The sequence below is a fragment of the Procambarus clarkii genome, chromosome 37 (assembly GCF_040958095.1).
Source record: "Procambarus clarkii isolate CNS0578487 chromosome 37, FALCON_Pclarkii_2.0, whole genome shotgun sequence".
NCBI classification, from domain to species: domain Eukaryota; kingdom Metazoa; phylum Arthropoda; class Malacostraca; order Decapoda; family Cambaridae; genus Procambarus; species Procambarus clarkii.
In genome coordinates, this window is record NC_091186.1 from 19,828,564 (window position 1) to 19,850,940 (window position 22,377).

General features: G+C 41.6%; 1 protein-coding gene across 1 annotated transcript in view; it reads left to right on the forward strand.

Moving 5' to 3' along the window:
* Ctf4 (Chromosome transmission fidelity 4) overlaps window positions 1-22,377 on the forward strand; it is an 89,265-nt gene that overhangs the window by 25,388 nt on the left and 41,500 nt on the right. The window contains exons 6-10 of the mRNA XM_045754452.2: window positions 4,095-4,340; window positions 9,586-9,781; window positions 11,796-11,938; window positions 18,770-18,954; window positions 20,219-20,466. Of these exons, the coding sequence (XP_045610408.1) occupies window positions 4,095-4,340; window positions 9,586-9,781; window positions 11,796-11,938; window positions 18,770-18,954; window positions 20,219-20,466 (1,018 nt within the window). The remainder of the gene's footprint in view (window positions 1-4,094; window positions 4,341-9,585; window positions 9,782-11,795; window positions 11,939-18,769; window positions 18,955-20,218; window positions 20,467-22,377) is intronic.

Sequence of the window (22,377 nt, forward strand, 5' to 3'; positions counted from 1 at the left end):
AGAATCCGTGGTTTAATAGGGAATGTATGAAAGCAAAGGAGCTGAACAAAAGGGCATGGAGGAACTTCTGTAATAACAGAACACCAGAAAGTAGAGAGAGATACCAGAGAACCAGGAACGAGTATGTCAGTGTGAGAAGAGCAGCTGAGAAAAGGTATGAAAATGATCTAGCTAATAAAGCAAAGACCGAACCAAAGCTACTACACAGTCACATCAGGAGGAAGACAACAGTGAAGGAACAGGTGATGAAACTTAGGGTGGGCGAGGACAGGTACACAGAGAATGACAAAGAGATGTGTGAAGAACTCAACAAAAAGTTCCAGGAGGTCTTTACAATAGAACAGGGAGATGTCACAGCGCTAGAAGAGGTGGCAGCAAACCAGGCGACCTTGGATAGGTTCGAAATTACAAGAGATGAGGTCAAGAAGCACCTATTGGAGCTGGATGTGAGAAAAGCTGTTGGGCCGGATGGAATCTCGCCATGGGTATTGAAAGAGTGTGCAGGAGCACTTTGCTTACCACTCTCCATAGTGTAAAGTAGGTCACTGGAAATGGGGGACCTACCAGAAATATGGAAGACTGCTAATGTAGTACCAATATACAAAAAGGGTGACAGACAAGAGGCACTGAATTACAGGCCAGTGTCCTTAACTTGTATACCATGCAAGGTGATGGGGAAGATTGTGAGAAAAACCTAGTAACACATCTGGAGAGAAGAGACTTCGTGACAACCCATCAACATGGGTTCAGGGAGGGTAAATCTTGCCTTACAGGCTTGATAGAATTCTACGATCAGGTGACAAAGATTAAACAAGAAAGAGAAGGGTGGGCGGACTGCATTTTTTTTTGGACTGTCGGAAAGCCTTTGACACAGTACCCCATTAAAGGTTGATGCATAAGCTGGAGAAACAGGCAGGAGTAACTGGTAGGGTGCTCCAGTGGTTAAGGGAGTACCTAAACAATAGGAAGCAGAGAGTTAGTGAGGGGTGAGACCTCAGACTGGCGTGAAGTCACCAGTGGAGTCCCACAGGGCTCTGTACTTGGACCTATCCTGTTTCTGATATACGTAAATGATCTCCCAGAGGGTATAGGCTCATTCCTCTCAATGTTTGCTGACGACGCCAAAATTATGAGAAGGATTAAGACAGAGGAGGACAGCTTGAGGCTTCAAGAAGACCTGGACAAGCTGCAGGAATGGTCGAACAAATGGCTGTTAGAGCAAGACACCCAAGCAAATGTAATGAAGATAGGGGTAGGAAGCAGGAGACCAGATACAAGGTACCATTTGGGAGATGAAATACTTCAAGAGTCAGAGAGAGAGCAAGACCTGGGGGTTGATATCACGCCAGACCTGTCCCCTGAAGCTCATATCAAGAGGATAACAGCAGCAGCATATGCCAGGTTGGCTAACATAAGAACGGCCTTTAGAAACTTGTGTAACGAATCTTTCAGAACATTATATACCACATATGTCAGATCAATCCTGGAGTATGCAGCTCCAGCATGGAGTTCGTATCTAGTCAAGCATAAGACTAAAGTGGAAAAGGTTCAAAGGTTTGCCACCAGACTAGTACCCGAGCTGAGAGGTATGAGCTACGAGGAGACACTACGGTAATTAAACCTTACTTCGTTGGAAGACAGAAGAGTTAGGGGGGACATGGTCACCACATTCAAGATTCTCAAGGGAATCGACAGGGTTGATAAAGACAGGCTGTTTAACACAAGGGGCACACGCACTAGGGGACACAGGTGGAAACTGAGTGCCCAAATGAGCCGCAGGGATATTAAAAAGAACTTTAGTGTCAAGAGTGGTTGACAAATGGAATGCATTAGGAAGCAATGTGGTGGAGGCTGACTCCATACACAGTTTCAAGTGTAGATATGATAGAGCCCAATAGGCTCAGGAACCTGTACACCTGTTGATTGACAGTTGAGAGGCGGGACCAAAGAGCCAGAGCTCAACCCCCGCAAACACAACTAGGCGAGTACAATAAACTCGGTGCAGCACAGTGGTTAAGAAGCACATTAACAAACTGGAAAAGATGCAAAGACATGCAACTAAATGGATCCCAGAACTGAAGGACAAGAGCTACAAGGAAAGGTTAGAGGCATTAAATATGCCAAAACTGGAAAATAGAAGAAAAAAGAGATACAGTAATATGATCACTATCTACAAAATAGTAACAGAAATCAATAAAATTTATGGGGGAAGAATTCCTAAGACCTGGAACTTAAAGAACAAGAGGTCATAGATTTAAACTAACGAAACAAAGCTGCCGATGAAATACAAGAAAAGTCACTTTCACAGACAGAGTGGTAGACGGTTTGAACAAGATAGGCGAGAAGGTGGTGGAGGCCAAAATCGTCAGGTAGTTCCAATCACTGTCATATGAGTGTAGCTCTCATCCTGTAACTACACTTACTTAATTACACACGAACGTATGTCAGGAGCCTAAGCCTCACGTGGCAGAGATTGATGGCAACCATTAGAGATATGTTTATTTTCTTGAGGAGAGTAGGACACTACATACAATATCTTCCATAGATCCTTAGATAAACTAGCCAACTTGGATAAAGACATGCGAGCTGAGATGGATGGAGGTACGCGAGATGAGATGGATGGAGGCACGCTGGCGGAGATGGATGGAGGCATGCGGGCCGAGGTGGATAAAAAAGCGATCTGATCACCACTTACAAAATAATAGCAGGAATCCACCAAATTGAAAAATGTATTTCTGAAACTGGCAACCTCAAGAACAAGAGGTCATAGATTCACGTTAAGGAAACAAAGGTACAGAAAAAAGATTAGAAAGTTTTCTTTTGCAAACAGTGTTAGATAGTTGGAACAAGTTAAGTGAGAAAGTGGAGTAACCATAAATTGTTTTGAGGTGTTATATAACAGTGTTGAGAAGACAGGACAACATAACTCTTATTCTGTAACTACACTTGGGTAATTAGTTTCAATCTGTAAGAATGGAAACAAGGAAGACTCACTAATACTAGGAAAAATTGAGTAGAAAACTAGATAGTTTTCTTGCAAGAAGTGCCGGATGAACTAGGCTGTGGTGGGTATGTGGACCTGCAGACTGCTCGAAGCAACAGCCTGGTGGACAAAGCTCACAAGTCAAGCCTGGTGGACAAAGCTCACAAGTCAAGCCTGGCCCCGAGTCGGGTTTGGGAAGTTGAACAATTCCCAGTACCCTATCTAGATATAAACTAAAACCAGTATCAATAACAATTGCAGTAGAAAAGCACCTGAAAAAATTATTAAAATCAAATGGACAAAGTACTATGCCAGAAAAGTAAAGACGTAATAACACACGCAGTTTGGGTTTCAAATGGGAAGTTCTTGTGTAACAAATGTTAGGTTTTACTATAGAGATACAGAAATATTTTAAGACTGGGAAGGTTGGGCTCATAGCATATACCTAGACTTGAAAAAAAAAGTCTGACAGAATTCCACACAAGATGCTGTTCTGGAAGTTAAAACACATTGGCAGACTAAAAGGCAGACTTCTAAATTGGATAAGGATTTTTTTTTTTTTTATGGACAAATATAAGTAGTGATCAGAGGAAATGCATCTGACTGGAGAAATGTCACTAGCAGAGTACCTTGCCTTGTGTTGGTTATGGCAATTAATGTCCCTATGGCCCGGTCTCTGGCCAGGCGTCTTGGTTGGTGGTCTGATTGATCAGGCTGTTAGACATTAGACATAGCTGCTCACAGTTCAACATATGAATTGACTGTTAACTGGCTGCACCCCAGTTAATAAGGTATTTTTTTAAGTGTTTATCAAGCTCTCTTTTGAACACCCAGAGAGGTTGGCTAGTAATAACCCTTATGTTTAGAGGGAGAGCATTGAAAAGTCCTTGGCCTGTAATGTTTATAGAATTGCTTCAATGGTCAATTGAATTGATCATAAACTGTTTCAATATTTTTATCAATTGAATTGATAAATTGATCATAAACTGAATACAAGTAGTTTTTACTATTATGTTTAGAAAAGATAGGTACAATAGGTGAGTGTGCTTGTATCATTGCTGTGCTTGCAATAAGTTATATTTTTGCTCATCATGTACATTGCATTTTTCAGACTGTGTCTGTGTGTGGGGTATCATCATGTGGACGATTCATTGCTGCTGCCTGCCTTGATGGTGTCGTGGTGGTGTGGAATGCCATCAGTTACCAGCTGATTACGGCCGAGAAACACCCAAAGTCGCTTGCAATATGTGGTCTGGCATGGAATCCTAGTGGGAAAAAGGAGCTAGCCTTTGTTGATATTGATGGGCAGCTTGGAACTGTGGAGAATATCATAGAGGGAGAAAACACCCCTGCAGTGGTGAGCCATTTTGGTCCTTGCTATATTCTATTTCTACTCATTTTTTTTTCCAATATTTTTGATGTTGAAAACATTCCAATGATGCCTCGACAAAACTTTAATCATTAGAGTACCCTATAAACGTATTTCAAGCTTAACATTATGTTGGTAGGGCATGTGATGATTGTGTGTGTTTACGAGTTTCTAGTACGCTGCCAATGTCAATCTAATAATGTGTGCTGTTAAGTCTGGTTTTATGTTCACTTTCTAGATCAACTTCCTCTGATGTGTGCAGCTGCCTTCATCTTAAAATGTACTGTCCTTCTAGCATACTTTCTTTCAAACTTTATTTGCTTACATTTATTCAGATTAAACTAGTAGCCGTAAGTTTGCTCAGACTTATAGCTTGTGTAGGTCTTCTTGCATTTTGTGCACTATTCATTCTGTACTCTTCTCATCAGCTTGGCAGCATTTGCAAACAGTACCTTGCAAAATTTAACTTGAAAGGTAATTTACCTAAACTGAGTATAGTGAGTATATGAGTATATATAAGTATACTGAGTATATATAAGTATACTGAGTATCTATAAACTGAGAGATATAAGGACTGACCTCTGTGGGGTGCTCTGAATGCTGTTTCCTTCCACCCCCTGACTTTGTCTCCCCCACACTATCCCCCACTTGTTGAAAGGGTATTGTTACTTAGTTTAGTATTTTCTTTATCCTAGTCTACATTTCTGTTTTATAATCCTATGGAGGGGGGGGAGTATGAAAAACCCTTTCATTTGTCTTATGATGATAAAGTCCACCCAACCTTCTCTTTTCTTAGGTTTCTTATGTTAGTCCACCCAGCCTTCTCTTTTCTTGGTTGTCTTATGATACAGTCCACCCAGCCTTCTCTTTTCTTGATTGTCTTATGTTACAGTCCACCCAGCCTTCTCTTTCCTTAGGTTTCTTATATTACAGTCCACCCAGCCTTCTCTTTTCTTGGAAAATCATCAAAGACTATCAGGTGTATTGGATATGATTTGCTGTGTGTGTGTGTTTTGTGTTACAAGTTTGTTTGCTACAGATACAAGATCCTCTTTCTGATTATTTTCTAAAATTACACATGATACATGTCAGTGGTATCATGATAATGGTCCAGGATGGACTGAAACTTTGTCGCTTCTCCATCTTCTGAGTTGTAATTATTTAAGTGTAGTTACAGGATGAGAGCTACGCTCAGTGTCCCGTCTTCCCAGCACTCTTTGTTGTATAACGCTTTGAAACTACTGATAGTTTGGCCTCCACCACCACCTCGCTTAACTTGTTCCAACCACCTACCACTCTGTTTGTGAAAGTAAATTTTCTTGTATTTCTTTGGCAGCTTTGTTTAGTTACCGGATAATTTAAATCTATGACTTTTGTTCTTGAAATTCCCGTTCTCAGGAATTCTTCCCTATCAATTTTATCGCGTCCCATTACGATTTTGTACATGGCGATCATATTGCCTAGTTTTCTTCAATCTTCTAGTTATGGGATATTTAATGCCTCTAACCTCTCCAAGTAACTCTTGTCCGTCAGTTCTGAGAGCCATTTAGTTGCATGTCTTTGCACCTTTTCTATGTTGTTGTTGTTCTTGAGATATGGGCCTGACAGCTGAGTGGACAGCGCTTCAGATTCGTAGTCCCGAGGTTCTGGGTTCGATCCCCGGTGGAGGCCGAAACAAATGGGCAGAGTTCCTTTCACCCTGATACCCCTGTTACCTAGCAGTAAATAGATACCTGGGAGTTACAGCTGCTACGGGCTACTTCCTGGGGGTGTGTAACAAAAAGGAGGCCTGGTCGAGGACAGGGACGCTAAGCCCCAAAATCATCTCAAGATGACCTTTCAACTGCTGCATATTCCAGCTTTGGTCTAACAAAAGTTGTGAACAATTTCATTAGTATTTTGCAATCCACGTATTTTAAAGAAATTCTGAAGTTAGAAAGTGTAGCATAGAATCTTGAGGTTATCTTGATAATTTTGGGGCTTTTTAGTGTTCCTGCAGCCCGGTCCTCGACCAGGCCTCCACCCCCAGGAAGCAGCCCGTGACAGCTGACTAACACCCAGGTACCTATTTTATTGCTAGGTAACAGGGGCATAGGGTTGAAGAAACTCTGCCCATTGTTTCTCGCCGTCGCCCAGGATCGAACCCAGACGACAGGATCACAAGTCCAGCGTGCTGTTCGCTCAGCCGAACGGTTCCCAGAATCCTTGCACGAAGTTCTTTATGTGGTCCTCATGTGAGTTTTCCATTTTTGGTCAACATGGTGGTGCCGGTCTGGTTCAGGGCCTCCGATCTCCTTGCTTGAATTAGTTCTCCTTTAGTGCATTTTTTTAAGATTTGAAGAAACTTGTAATTTCTTATTGTTCCGTTACCAAATTTAATGGTTTAAGTTTCGCACGGGCGCACTGCAGACTTTGACGTCATGCTCCCGGCGGTGCGGGTGAGCATGCAGCGACACCGAAATGTGTATACTCGTTTCAGTTTTCTCGCCTTAGTTCTCGTGCTACGTCGTTCGTTTTGGTATCATTGTGTTCGCAATTAAATTCCCTTCAGGTATATACAATGTCCAAAAGCCCGGCGTGACTCCACAGCAAAGCCTAAAGTTACCCGTGAACGAGAACCAATTTGCACACTGCGGCCTAATGTGTATACTCGTTCAGTTTGATAACATCAATTTTCGTCTCCAGTCTTTCATTCTGGTATCAAATTGTTCACAATATAAAGGCGTGTATTTTAACACTTATCAGTCATCGGGCAGGCGCGCAGTCAACTTAGGGGTCATGTACCGAGCATGCGGGTAAGCGCGCGGTGACACCTAAATGTGTGTACTCGTTTCAGCTTTCTCGCCTTAATTCTCGTGCTACGTCGCTCGTTTTGGTATCATTGTGTTCACAATTAAATTCCCTACAGGTGTGTATAAATATAATGTCCAAAAGCCTGGTGTGACTCGACAGCAAAGCCTAAAATCGGCAAAAGTTACCAGTGAGCGCACAAAATCAGTAAAATGTGCATACTCATTCCATTTTTCTCACCTTAATTCTCGTGCTACGTTGCTCGTTTTGGTATCATTGTGTTAGCAATTAAATTCCCTACAGATGTGTATGAATATAATGTACAAAAGTTTGGAGTGCCTCCCCGCAGAAAAGCCTAAAGTTACCCGTGAACGAGCACCAATTTGTACACTGCAACCTAATGTGTATACTCGTTTAGTTTGATAACATCAATTTTTGTGTTCGTCTTTCATTTTGGTATCAAATTGTTCGCAATAAAAAGGCGCGTATTTTAAAACTAGTCCCATAATAATAATAACACAATAAATAGAATTTTAACACATTTTAAAAAAAATTCCCAAAAATGTATTTATAATCTTTCAAGTATTCTGACATCAGGTTTCATGTTATATCTTTCATTTTGATATCAAATTGTGCACAATTTAAAGGCGTTCATTTTGAAACTATCCTAGTGTTGATCGGATAAAAAGTGAATTTTATACAAATATTTTGTTGGACACAAATGTCACGAGATAGGACTCGGCAGAAAAATTGGTAACGCATTGTGTGTCACGAGATAGGGAAAGTGTTAACTAACGTGCCTGATGCATCATAATGCTTTGCCTGGTCGGTTATCTGCCTAAGGCTTTGCATATTACAGTATTTGTATATACCATGTACAGGGGTACCTCGATTTAAGAGTTTAATCCGTTCCTGGAGACAGTTTGTAACCTGAAAACTCGTAAACCGAAGCTAATTTCTCCATAAATAATGGGAAATTAATTAATCCATTCCTGACTACCCAAAAACCTCACTTCAAACTAAATTTTATACCTAATTCATCGAAATCTACACTACAAAAGTATGTTCAAGTTATTACTTACCCTTGCTGATGACTGCTGTTGGCATATGGAAGATGGTGAGGAGGAGGGAGGAGGAGAGGTGTTACTGTTTGGAAGGGGGAGTCCCCTTCCATTATAACATCAGGCAGTGAGGACTTCTCTGGTGTGCACTCTGGCACGTTTTGCCTGCATACCACTAGGACCTGCTTGTGACTCGCTGCTTGCTTGTCTTACTAAGAATCTGTCTAAAGACACTTTTTTTCCCTACATTTTAACACTTGTCTGTAGTAAGACATCACATTGTCATTTAAAGGGTCAATGCAACGGCCTGCTACAGCTTTATCTGGGCGAGTTTTTTCAACAAACTTTGCAGTTCTTCCCATACTTCACACATTTTCTTAATGAGGAAGGGACATCCTCTACTCACAACTATTTTCTTAGGTTAAACCTCACCACTGACTTTCTTGGGACCCATTGCGAGATATATAATAACAACTTTTATGTTCATATGGCCAAACATCCAACAAAACACTGTAAATCCTGGTGAAGAATTGAGGCGGGATAGTCACTGGGCGCGAGGCACTGGTAAACTGAGCGGCGTACCACCACGCGCAAGTCGGCCTGTATGCGTATCAACACGCTTGTATCCTGAGGCAACCCTCGTATCCAGATACAAATTTTCCGAGCAAATCCTGCTCGTAACCCGAAAAACTCGTAACCAGGGGCTCTCGTAAGCCGAGGTACCACTGTACTGCATTAATGAGCACTATTTCTTGATGCCATTTTTATTGGATAATTTTCCTAGATATTGGAAAAGACCTCTTTCCTCATTAACACTTTCGTCCGGCAGCAACGCAGTTTGCGTCCATTAATAATCTTATGGATGTCAGGCGGGGATGTATGTTGCATCCGAAATTAAAATACGGGTTAGAATTCCATTTATTGGTCTGTTATGTTTTAAAAAGTTTTAAAATGCGCACCTTTGGATTGCGAACAATTAGATACCAAAATGAACGGCATAGCTCGAAAAGTGTGGTCAGAACACAGGAAAGAGTACATGTTAGTGTGGGTGCGCTCCTGGGGGAAATGCCAGGCCCACCTTGGAGTGGGTTGTGGTGCGGGAAAGTGTTCAGCTGTATATTTGATACTGTTAGTTTCCTTGGAATTTATTTGTGAACATGTATTGAAGTGTGAATGTCTATTCTATTCATTTTGACCTAATATAAAAGATAGGGTAAGTGAGAGGCATTTTGATCATGTTTGATCTCTATGCACCTTATGGTGGTTGCTTCTGCTGGTCTTATGAATATGACATGTATGGTTAACAATTTAAATGGTTAATATTTTACTGACAATGATTGTTGCTAGTGTGTGTGTGTGTTTTCACTTGATGACTTTGCCAGGTTAGTGGAGATGGTGCAAGTGAAGTGCAAAGTGGATTGCTCAATGGAGACGTCTTTCCACCATTGGAGATCGATATGGATGAGGACGATGAAGATTTCTCCATCTCAAAAATCAAATCTCGGCTGGGTTTTGCAGATGATGAGGAGGGCACCTTCCTTGGTCTTCCCAAGGAAAGTGCTTTGAAGGAAGAATTGGGTAAGTTCTTTTTAATTTTGAGCGCAGGTACTGACTGGGTGTGAGAGAGATTTTGCTACAATAAACTTAAATCCAAATACTGGCTAAATCCACCATACTGGCTAAGAAAAAGGTCATTGAGTGCTAAAGTGGCAAACTTTACTCATATCCTTCTTGAATGTGAACTAAACCAGCCTCTAGCCATTGTTGACAGGTCTAACTTGATCTGATAGTTCAAGACCTTGCTCCTCTCTCCCTTGTTGATACAGTTTATCAACTTTAAAGACTTTGAACGTGTCTCCCTTAGCCCTATGCCTCTCCAGGTAATGCAGTCTGAACTCCCTTAATCCCTGCACTGCACAAAACCAAGATATCTTGGGTGTCAGGTGGTGTGCCAACCTAGAAGCCACTTATTTTTGTGGGGGGGAGGGGGGATTCAAAACTCCTGCGGGGCTACACATGGCTCGCATCCTGTTCCTCGGGACTCCAGTAAACAAATACCATCTTGAAAAAAACATCTGCATCTCTCGTGACTGTGAAAGCCTTAGTACTGCTACACTGCAGTTTGTAAACAGATGGTAGATGGTTGGAACAAGTTAAGTGAGAAGGAGGTAGAGGCCAAAACCGTCAGTAATTTCAAAGCATTATATGACAGTGCTGGGGAGACAGGACACCACGAGCGTAGCTCTCATCCTGTAACTACACTTAGGTAGTTACTGCGACCATGGCTGGTGCATGCAGCAGCAGCTTGCAGCACAGCTGTGCAAGTCGGGGCCACAGCCCCACTTAATAATGAGGAATGAAATAAGTAACTGCAATTATTTTGTGAGGATAGTATCATGTGATCTTAACTAATAAAAACTAGGTACACGGTTCAAATATCAGTGAAGATAATGCTGGTTATGATGCTCACAGCAGGAGGCAGACATTCACAGCACACAGCCCAGGTTTGTTAATGTACGCATCATGCAATGTGACCTCATGAACAAATCCACAAGGGCCGTGACGAGGGTTCGAACCTGCGTCCGGGAGCATCCCAGACACTGCCTTAATCGACTGGGCTACATTTTCACGGCCCTTGTGGATTTGTTCATTTTATGCATCACGTTAGTGTGATCTCTGTGTGTAATGTGACCTCATGTTCCTTCAGAAAATATTCTTGTGAAAAATTATTCATACCACTACTTTGGTTACCTTGAGATGATTTCGGGGCTTAGCGTCCCTGCGGCCCAGTCCTCGCCCAGGCCTCCTTGTTGCTGGACTGGTCAACCAGGCTGTTGGATGTGGCGTTCCAGCAGTGTTCATATTCATAATTTAGTGACAAGAATGTGATGGTAATAGCAGTGTTGTGGCTAGACTTAGCGATGTACTTAGTACATGTTGCTGCATCGGGTGACTTGCAGCGTGTTGCTGCATCAGGTGACTTGCAGCGTGTTGCTGCATCGGGTGACTTGCAGCGTGTTGCTGCATCGGGTGACCTGCAGCGTGTTGCTGCATCGGGTGACTTGCAGCGTGTTGCTGCATCAGGTGACTTGCAGCGTGTTGCTGCATCAAGTGACTTGCAGCGTGTTGCTGCATCGGGTGACATTGTCTGCTGGCATCAGCTGGTTGTAGCGTGTGGCGCTCTACTTTATTTATTTATTTCTATACTTGAAGGTACATTGTGTTTATGAGAGAACATAGCATTGATGTTTAACTTGGTAATTTCTAGCCAAATTTAAAAAATGCTAACAGGTTCATTGTAAGAAAATTTTGAGAGATTAGTAAGTACATTAAAGTAAAATTTGAGGGGTTATCAACAGGTACATTATATCATAATTTGAGGATTATTTCAATGTATTATGCAGTAAAATATGCATTCAATATAAAACAAGGGTTCTAATTAAGCATCCATTCTTTTCCTTAATATTTACATTTAGCCTCCAGCCCTTACTGCTTCCTTTCTTTTCTAATGTGCTATTATCATTCATTTTTATTAATTTTCATTTCAAGTTGTCATAAAATTAAAACATATACAGGTATTATATATTTGTAGATTCCAAAGCCATAGATGACGACGCAGCAAGTGTCGTGACATCGAGAAGTGTGGCTCCAGCGGCCCCCGTATTGAATTTACCGGAGATACAAAAACCCTTCCATCCTGGCATGTCCCCCGAACACCTCAATGACAGATACATGGTTAGTTGCTTTTCTGCTTTCTCCAGACATTTTTGTTACTGTGATTTGTTGTTAGTTTTTCCATTTTAGGAGTATCATTTTATGCATTAATTATTTCTATATACACTAAGATGTCTTATTCACTGTAAGTATATATATGTATGGTCAGGTTGTGTGTGTCTGGTGTCTTCCATAGTGTCAGTGTGGGATACATGGTCAGGGTGTGTGTGTGTGGTGTCTTCCATAGTGTCAGTGTGGGATACATGGTCAGGTTGTGTGTGTCTGGTGTCTTCCATAGTGTCAGTGTGGGATACATGGTCAGGGTGTGTGTGTGGTGTCTTCCATAGTGTCAGTGTGGGATACATGGTCAGGGTGTGTGTCTGGTGTCTTCCATAGTGTCAGTGTGGGATACATGGTCAGGTTGTGTGTGTCTGGTGTCTTCCATAGTGTCAGTGTGGGATACATGGTCAGGGTGTGTGTCTGGTGTCTTCCATAGTGTCAGTGTGGGATACATGGTCAGGTTGTGTGTGTCTGGTGTCTTCCATAGTGTCAGTGTGGGATACACGGTCAGGGTGTGTGTGTCTGGTGTCTTCCATAGTGTCAGTGTGGGATACACAGTCAGGGTGTGTGTGTCTGGTGTCTTCCATAGTGTCAGTTTGGGTTACATGGTCAGGGTGTGTGTGTCTGGTGTCTTCCATAGTGTCAGTGTGGGATACATGGTCAGGGTGTGTGTGTCTGGTGTCTTCCATAGTGTCAGTGTGGGATACATGGTCAGGTTGTGTGTCTGGTGTCTTCCATAGTGTCAGTGTGGGATACACGGTCAGGGTGTGTGTCTGGTGTCTTCCATAGTGTCAGTGTGGGATACATGGTCAGGTTGTGTGTGTCTGGTGTCTTCCATAGTGTCAGTGTGGGATACATGGTCAGGGTGTGTGTGTCTGGTGTCTTCCATAGTGTCAGTGTGGGATACATGGTCAGGTTGTGTGTCTGGTGTCTTCCATAGTGTCAGTGTGGGATACACGGTCAGGGTGTGTGTCTGGTGTCTTCCATAGTGTCAGTGTGGGATACATGGTCAGGTTGTGTGTGTCTGGTGTCTTCCATAGTGTCAGTGTGGGATACATGGTCAGGGTGTGTGTCTGGTGTCTTCCATAGTGTCAGTGTGGGATCAGAATTAGTAGCTTGATTCTTAACAATTTACTCAAATCCTTGAAATTCTAGCCGAACTGAACAGGTATACAGCTGTGTAAATATAACCTTAATATCAGATGTAAATTGAATAACATTTGGCTTACAGTTGGAGTGTTGATAGGTAAGCAGATGGTACAGGAGGGGTCTTCTCATATCATGTGTGTGTGATGCACGCTCCCACATACTACATAAGGGGTACTAAAGGGAAAGTTTGTATCACTTATAAATTGGCTCTACTAATTTACAAGTTAAAATCACAGAAACCCTATTTAAAGGTAAACTTGACATTTTAGTAGATACGTGTGTAATGTACAATTATGTGACAAATCTTGTGGACTGTACACCCTGGCTTTTGAAGTGGTGGGTAAGTGCAAGAATGAATTATTGCTTTTATATCTGTTCTGCTGTATAATGTGTATAATATAGTAAATGAGTGAGTGGTATTTTTCAAGATTTATGATCTATTTCAATTGATTCCATTTTTGTTCTTCCAGCTGATGAGAAAATATTAATAGAAAAATGAGTATACTGTACTGTTCTAGTGAAATTAAGTATGTCTAAATATGGTCCACAGGTCCATGACATTGATTATAAATCCATATAAATAACAATGTAAATGTTTGTTCAAAATCCGCTAATCTCCGAAAGGTCTTCACCGATTGCTTTGACATTTTCACACATTCCATTTGCATCTGAGCGGGTCACTGTTGGGAGCCCCTACGGCTCTATGGAGCTTATCGGGCTAATGTATGTTATATTTGACCGGGACATTAGCTAAGGAGTTCAGACCTACCAGGGACCAGCGCCAGAACCTGGTTTCAAAACTTTTTCAAAACTCGGTGTCCGAACCCAAAGGTTTTCCTGCGGCTCCGCCTCTTCCAGCAGATTGGACAGGTATGTCACTTGGATGGTTCGATCCTCTCGTCGAGTCTTCACATATGGTATTTTTGACTCGAGTTCATCAATTACCTCTATGGTGATCAGGTGGCTTCCTTATTAGTGTCCCATCTGCAGGCTTCGTCTCGGTATGTATGAAGTTTCCTGGCGGTCCTTCCGGTTCTTCTTACGTCTTCATCGTTGTACGTTGGTTTCTGTTAGGGTGGTGTTGTCCTTTCTCTCTCGGTTGTTTCGGGACCGTCTCGTTATGCCTAGCACTGTGCTCTTTTCTTTCTTCTCCTTATTTTGTTGTGGCCCCTTCGGTTCCGGATTGTTTTTCGAAGGCTCTTTTTCCTGTTTGGGGTCAACGTGACACATGAGTATGACAAGGTATGTATGAGTATATTTACTCATGACAAGGTCATGAGTAAACTTTATTTCGTGGTCAGTGGTGTTGGTTCTCCACTGCCTTCTTAATCCTCTTCATCTTCGTCGACCTCACCAGTAACAGACTGGAGAATCTTGTTTTCACTTATCACTCCATATCCTGGGTCATTGGCATCTTTTTCAAGACAATCAACCACATCCTGTCTTTCTAAGTTTTCCCCGGCATTTCTGAACATTCCATGGATTTCATCTGTAAATCCTTCAAAATTCATTTCTTCATCCTCCTCATTGCTGACCGTAGACGTAGACTCCACACCTTGGCCCAGTTATAGATGGCTTCCTTAATTGCATAGTTCTTCAAATTCTCAAGTTTTTTTTTGTTAGCCCTGTTATCCACACTGAGTTCAACATCTTCAGGAAGAGTCAAAACCACCAAAACTTCGTTGAGCATCTTTTTTCGTGTACAACCTCTTTGTGGCACAGATAATTCCTTGATCCATAGGCTGGATGAGAGGTTGTATTAGGAGGAAGTGCCATACACGTTATCTTGCAATCATGTGAGGTTAACGTGTCAATTCTGGGGATGGGCAGGCGCATTATCAAGCAGCATCAAAGCCCGAACTTCGCTTGGCCTCACTTTGAATTCCTTAACTTGATGGTCATGAACTTCCCTGCAGAACACATGAAACCAGGAAAGAAAGATCTGTGTAAACCATGCATTTTGTGAGTTATAATATTTCACTGGCAGTCTGTCCAAGCAATGTTGTAAGGCTCTTGATTTCTTTGATTTGCCAACAATTGCACACGTGATTTTGTCTGTGCCGTTGGCATTTGCACACATCATGGCTGAAAGCCTGTCCTTGTTAACCTTACGGCCTGGCACACAACCCTCACTCCTCATAGCTAGAGTTTTTTCCTGGTAAACTCCTCCAATACAGCCCAGTTTCATCTGCATTATAAATTTGATAAGAATATAAATTATTTAACAAATGTATGTTCCTAATTTATATTTAAATGGTTCTACTCTGCTTTCATCTGCACTCAATTTTTCACTGACAATTTTCCTCTTTACAATATTGTTCCTCCCTTTGAACTTTGCAACCCACCCTTCACTGGCTTGGAAGTCCTTTATTCCAAGGCTTGCTGCAAACATGCTAGCAGCATTTTGTATTTCTGGGCCGCAAATTGGCACGCCAGCTATGCGGTGCTGAGCAAACCATTTGTACACATCCTCATCCAACTGTACATGTGTCGAAGTTTTCAAAATTTTTCTACCACACCCTCTGCTAGTGCTTGCACATTCACTCTCACTGGTTGAAATGTATTTCAGATATTTCTCTTATTGCTTCCTTTTATCAGAAACAGTACTAGTGCCTATATTAAATTCCTTGGCAACACTTCGACAACACTTCCTTAACAACAAGTCGACCGGCCATTTTCACAAAGCTGTATAACACATAACTTGTCCTTAACCCCTTAACTGTGCGGCCTCCAAATATGACACCCTCCAGTGTGCAGGAAATAAAATCTCTGGAAAAATATTTCGGTTTTGAAAGTGTCAAAAACCCTTCCCTGAGTATGGGTATAGTAACAGAAGGTTGAAATTGTATGTTCCTCCACATTCCCCTTATCCCCCCCCAGGTGGTCCCTCCCAATGCTCCCCTCTCTCCCGACACCACCCACCCACCCCACCCCACCCCACCCCTCTCCATGCACCTCGAGCCACAGCCGTACGGGATTAAAACGGTACGCCCGCCGCATGGCTTTCGTATCCGGACAATTCATTGATTGTCCAGATGACTGTCCGGATAGTGTAACATTAGCAGCAAGTTAACACTTTGGCGTACCCCGCGCGCCACCCCTCAACTGTGCGATTTTGGTCCCAGGGTTTCACAGAAGCGCGCGTAAATTCTGAAAACTATACTCTTCAACTTTGTCACCTTAATTCTCGTCCTACGAGATTAAATTTCGTATCATTGTGTTCGAAATAGAATTCTCTACAGCACTAAATGCATATAAACTCCAAAAACCCGGCTAATTACTCGCAGCAAACAGAGAAAGTGCGAAAGAGTTACCCAGGAGCACGCAAACGCGATAAAATGTTATCACTATTTTCACTCTGGTCACCTCAATTTTTGTCCTAGGTCTTTCATTTTGGTATCAATGAGTTCGCAATAGAATTCTCTAGAGGAACATTAGCATATAAAATAAAAAACAAAAAACCTGGTCACGCTCCAACCGCCGCCAAGTTGAAGACGGGCCACGCGTTAGCCGTGAGTGAGCGCTCAGATGCCTTCCAGCTACACTCCCAATTCCCGCCCTTTTCACGCTTTTCTTTCGCAATTTTCTTCCTGGAAGGGCCTTGTTCATGATCACTATCCATCGTGGAGTAAGCGTAGATAGTTTCTAAAGCCGCAGTAAGAAATATAACCATGGAAAATAGCCGAAATGTTCACACGTTTGAGATGCGAGGGGAGGCGACACCGGTCACAACAGTGGAGCGAAAACAATGGGCTGACGGTGTGTGCCGAGCCGCCTGCGGGCCACGAGGCGCAACAAAGAAAATGGGAAGACATCGGCGCGCATTTTAAAACCAGTCCCCCAAAAATTGGATAAAAACCTGATTTTTGGCGATTATTTAAAGTGGATGATGCAATGCTGCGTCATGCCCGTCATTACCGACAGTAAACGGATGACGCAATGCTGCGTCATGCCCGGGCGAAAGTGTTAACCGGCTCCAATTTTTTATCTGGCCAAACCGGCTTTTATCTGGCTCTCGTGGACATTTTGGCCGGATAGTGAGAACTTTATCCGGTCACGATTTTAGGCGGATAAGAGCGTTTTCTGGATGGTCGAATCTCGGATAATTGAGTGTCTTCAGTATAGTTTATTATTTTATTGATGTTTTCATTTCGTTTTCTTAACTTTTTCTTATATATCAGTGATGGGAACGTCAGATCATTTGACGTTTCCAATTTTCTGATGGGAACATCAGATCATTTGAGAATGCATCAGACAAGGGAGAGGGGAATGGTGGGAAGGACGTGGGAGTGGGGGATGATGAGGTGGACGAGAGGATGGGGGAATTGTAGGGAGGACGATGGGACGGGGAGTGGGGGATGAGGGGCTTGTGGAGTGGGGGGGAATGGTTTGGAGGACAAGGGGATGCTAGAGTAGGGGATGGTGGGGGAGGGCAAAGGGACAGGGGAGGGAGGGGATGTGGGAGAGGGAAATGGCGGGGATGACTGGGCGACAGGGGATGGATGCTGTGGCTCGGCAACGCACATGCATTGTTGAGCCACAGCAACGCGTGGCCGGGTACAGCTAGTACAGTAATAAACAAAAAAGCCTAAAAAAAATTGAATTGACTTTTCAAAATAGGTTGTGAATAAATGTTGAACAATTTGGGACTGCAAATGACTTTGAGTATAACTGTTTGGTACTCAAATTTTAACAAGAAATCATGTGCAAATATAGCATAGAGTAGGGAACCAATTGAATGTTATGATAATTGTTAAAACAGGGAATTCCTAAATAATTGTATGGCTATCAGAGACAATGTGGACAGAATGTAGTTTAAATGTGTTCTTGTATTCGAAGCGTTGCTTGCATTAGCTCAATGATGGGATTGTTCCTGTTGCCTTGGACTTTCCAGGCTTCATCCTGGAAATGCGGACTGGAAAGGCTTTCACTAATGGCTTCACTATGTCGACCAGCATCGGCAGATATCTCGTAAAACTTGAATTGTGGTACAGATGGTGCCTTCCAAACTCCATGCAAGTCTGGTAGTACTTCTGGTTGAGATGCTCTTTTTTCATGCTTATCATGCTGGAAAATAAAGGAGAATGCTAGTAGAGCAGTGGAGAACTTTGCAAAACTTCAGACACCCAATCCACGCACCTGAAAATATGGGAAGTGATGACGTTTGTCCGTTCTAGACCATTATCATGTTGAATTGATAATGGCCTAAGACGGACCAAAATATCATTGCTAGTACTTTATTTTCAGATGGGTAGGTTTGGTGTCCAATTTTCAGCCATGCTATTGTGACTACTATGTGCAAAAAAAACTTTTATAAGTGTGATCACTACCATTTACTTACTGTGAGTAAATGTGTTGGCCTCTGGGCAACCAACCCTCCTCCTCCCTGTAGGGCTGGTTTATGTTGATGTTATTGTTCAAATTTGTGTGATTGGGACTATGAGTGACTGATGGCTCATTGGTAGTTTGAGCACTTTCGGTAAAATGAGCTTGTAAATAATGCCTGTGTATAATAATGAAGGTAGTACAGCAGTGTGTTTCTGTAGGTCTTATTATTGCATTTTGTTTGTTATGCCTATGAAAAATTTGTTTTGTGTATGAAATGTGTGTAAAATGTGGAGTACAGTATGTGATATGGTTCAGTTGTGGAACAATGTGGGCATCGTGCGTCAATACTCGAGTGAGGACGAAAACAGCATAGACGTAGAGTTCCACGACACCTCGGTGCATCATGCCCTTCATCTCAACAACAGTGCTGGGCACACCATGGCAGCCCTGTCCACACAAGCACTGGCCTTGGCTTGCGAGGCAAATGAAGACCAACCCAGGTATGGCATTATTCCGCATGTTATATTTGGCGATTGAACTTAGGAATGGAGATTGTAGATAGTTAAAACAGAAGGATTTAGAAAAGTTCCAGCTGTAAATTTTGCCACTCGGTGGTCACTTACCTTTAGAAATTTAATTAAATATGTGCCTGATCATTTTAAGACGTTATGTAATACGGTTGTCTGAAGTCTATTGTAGAAAGTATTAGTATAAAAGTATAATATTGAAGTATTATAGAAAGGTAAATAAAAATAGTTGAAAAGTATAGTTTGTGGACAAGCTCTGACTAATTTACAGAAGGCAGGTTGCGTGACAAGCCTGTTGCAGTGTTACTGTGGGTGGTCACAGCTGTGGGTAATAGTGGGACATAGGACGGGAGTTAGGCCAGAGGTGCAAGGTGCACCCCAGGTTCAAAGAAACCTTTTGACAGTGTCTATAAATGTTATTTTGTATAGTTTGAGTAATTTTTGTATTTTCTTTTTGATAAGACTGACTAAACTTCATATGACATGCTATTTTTGGGAGAAGGTTGAAACCCCAATCAAATCAATCAACCCCACAGTCTTGATTCTAATTTATGTAATTCTGAAAATAAGCATAAGGTTTATATAGAATGGAGTCTATTGGTTCATGACGAAATATGCGTTTGATGAGTATAGAGTTGTCTTGCCTGTGGTCTGACTCACCTTCCACCACCTCTCATGCTTGGTTAATCTTAGAATGTGATCACTAGAATGACACAGTCTGTAAATTCTAAGCTAAAGAATGGTTCCATTAGAAGTCATGATACAATGATTGATCATGTCTCTCACCTGGGACCAACAGTGAAACATGCCTCTCACCATGTTGGGTCAGATGCTGCAAACGTAATAATGTTTATTTAATGGGTCATTTTCTTTTTCAAAGACTGAAATTTAATTCAGTTTAATAGTTACAGTAAAAGTAATTGTCTAATAAATGTATTAAAACTTCATGGGTTATTACTATGGGTAGAGAATATCTTGTGTACAGTAATTTATACTTTGCCTGGGATTGTTGGGAAGCTCTCTTGTAATTGTTTGATGCAGCAGTTGTCTTGGTGCGGTGAAGGCATGGCTTCACATAGAAAACATCTTGAGGATGTGTGGAAGGTAACCCGGGATTCCTTGACCTCTCTTGCTTGTGATTAATCTTTAGTAATCTGAGACCTCTGACTCCTCCTAGGATTAATAACTTTTGTAAATTATGCCTTGATAAATTGCTGAGGTTATATATTTTACTCAGTAAATTGGTAGTGCACCACTTCTCGGCCTGGGGCTCAAACAAGGAGTGGTACGTTGATATGCCAGAGGAAGAAGATATTCTTGCCGTGTGCCTTGGGTCTGGATGGGTTGCTGTTGCGACAGATCGCCGGAACCTTCGCATCTTCTCCACTTCTGGCATACAGAGGGACATCATCAATATTCCAGGACCAGTTGTGTGTTTAGCTGGATTTGAAGATCAGATAATAATTGTTTTCCACAGTGGCATAGGTAAGACTACTCAGTGTAAAAACTTGACAACTGAATAGGTATTGAGGCTGAACAATGAAATAAAATCTGTTTGTGATCATCTCTAGCATGTGCACTATTGACTTTACCATGATGGGATTGTGGTACCAGATAGTGCCATCCAAACTCACTGCAAGTCTAGCAGCATGTCTGTTTGAGATACTTCTAACCCTGTCGTGGTCCAGTTGGTGGTGCGTGTGCCAGAGGTGATCGGGAGTATGGGTTCCATTCCATTGTACAGCTTGAAAATTTATTCATAGATTTATTACGTTATTGTGATTTGCATTGTGCCTAACTGATTCAGAACATAATACTAATCTTTTTAATGTTTTCCTAACTAATACAAATATTTAAGTATTTAATCCTTAGGTAGCAGACATTGTCAATTGTTGATTCAAATGGTAATGCGGTTATCATCATACGAAGATTTACAAAATTATTGTCTGGGGTTTTCCATGTATGATATAGATATACTAGCTCTGTGGATGTAAATCAAGAAAAAGACGTGATAACATAATCAGTGAAGCATGCGAGGATAAAACGTGACACATGAGCAAAGTGGAGCACCAGGTGTTGACACGTGCCAAACACAGACGCAGCCTTGCACAGCACCTCCACACACTGAAACTATAAATATTCACTTATTTTTGTTTTTCTTATGTTTTGCATACAAATTAATAATTCTTTAATGAAATATTATTTTTTGGAATTTTTCTATTATGCATAGGCAGGTATGACTATTTCTCCATAGCCTATGTTTAAGGAATAAGTATAAGTGCATAAATGACAGTTTAAATTTATTGCAAAGATATACAGGGGGTACCTCGGTTTAAGAGTATTCCTGGAGACAGCTCGTAATCCGAAAACTCGTAAACCGAAGCTAATTTCCCCATAAGAAATAATGGGAAATAAATTAATCCATTCCTGACTACCCAAAAACCTCACTTCAAACTAAATTTTATACCTAATTCATCTAAATCTACACTACAAAAGTATGTTCAACTTATTACTGTGAAGGGTGAAGTGGAATGCTGAGCTCAGATGCACATTCTTTCAGAACCCATGGTGAATCTCCATCTGGGCCAACTGCTTTGTTCTTACTTGGCTCCTTGAGCATTTTTTCCACTTCGTCTCTAGACACCTCTATGTGCTCTATGTTGTTCTCTGGAATTCTTATTGTCTGGTTCTCTGAAGATTTCATTTTGTACAAACACACTTTAGAACTTTTCATTTAATGTTTCACACATTTCCTTTTCATTTTCTGTGAATCTGTTTCCCAGTTTCAACCTCTGGATATTATCATTTTCCTGCAATTTGTTGTTTATGAATTTGTAGAATTTGTAGGCCCTGTTCTGTTTTACATTTATCCGCTATCCCTTTTTCAAAATCTCTCTCTGCCTCCTTACTGCTGTATAGTTGTTTCTTACATCTTTGTTTTCCTGGTATATTTGGGGGTTTGGCCTCTTCCTATATTGATTCCATTTTTGTGTCTTTTGGTCTCTGGCCCTCTCGCAATTTCTGTTAAACCAATCCAATTTTCTGGACCCTGCATCTCTGTTTTGGTAATTACTTAAGTAATTCTTTGATTCTCTTTCTCTTTTACAACTTGGGCATATGTCTCTTTTATTTCTTCTTTATACTTTTCTAGTTCTTTATTAACCACCTCCATGTGAGTTGTCAGTGAAGTTTCCAGTTGGAGATCCTTGCTTAACTCTGTGTTAGCCCTCAGGCTCCCTTGGTGTTAATGTTTGTGCCTTCATCGTATATTTTGCAAAATTTGGCATACGTATAATTTACTTCCCTGCCTAACAAGAAGTCTGTTCAATTACTCATTAAATTTTTTTTGAAGTTCCCCATAGTGACCTCTCTTGAAATCGAGTTTATCAACTGTTT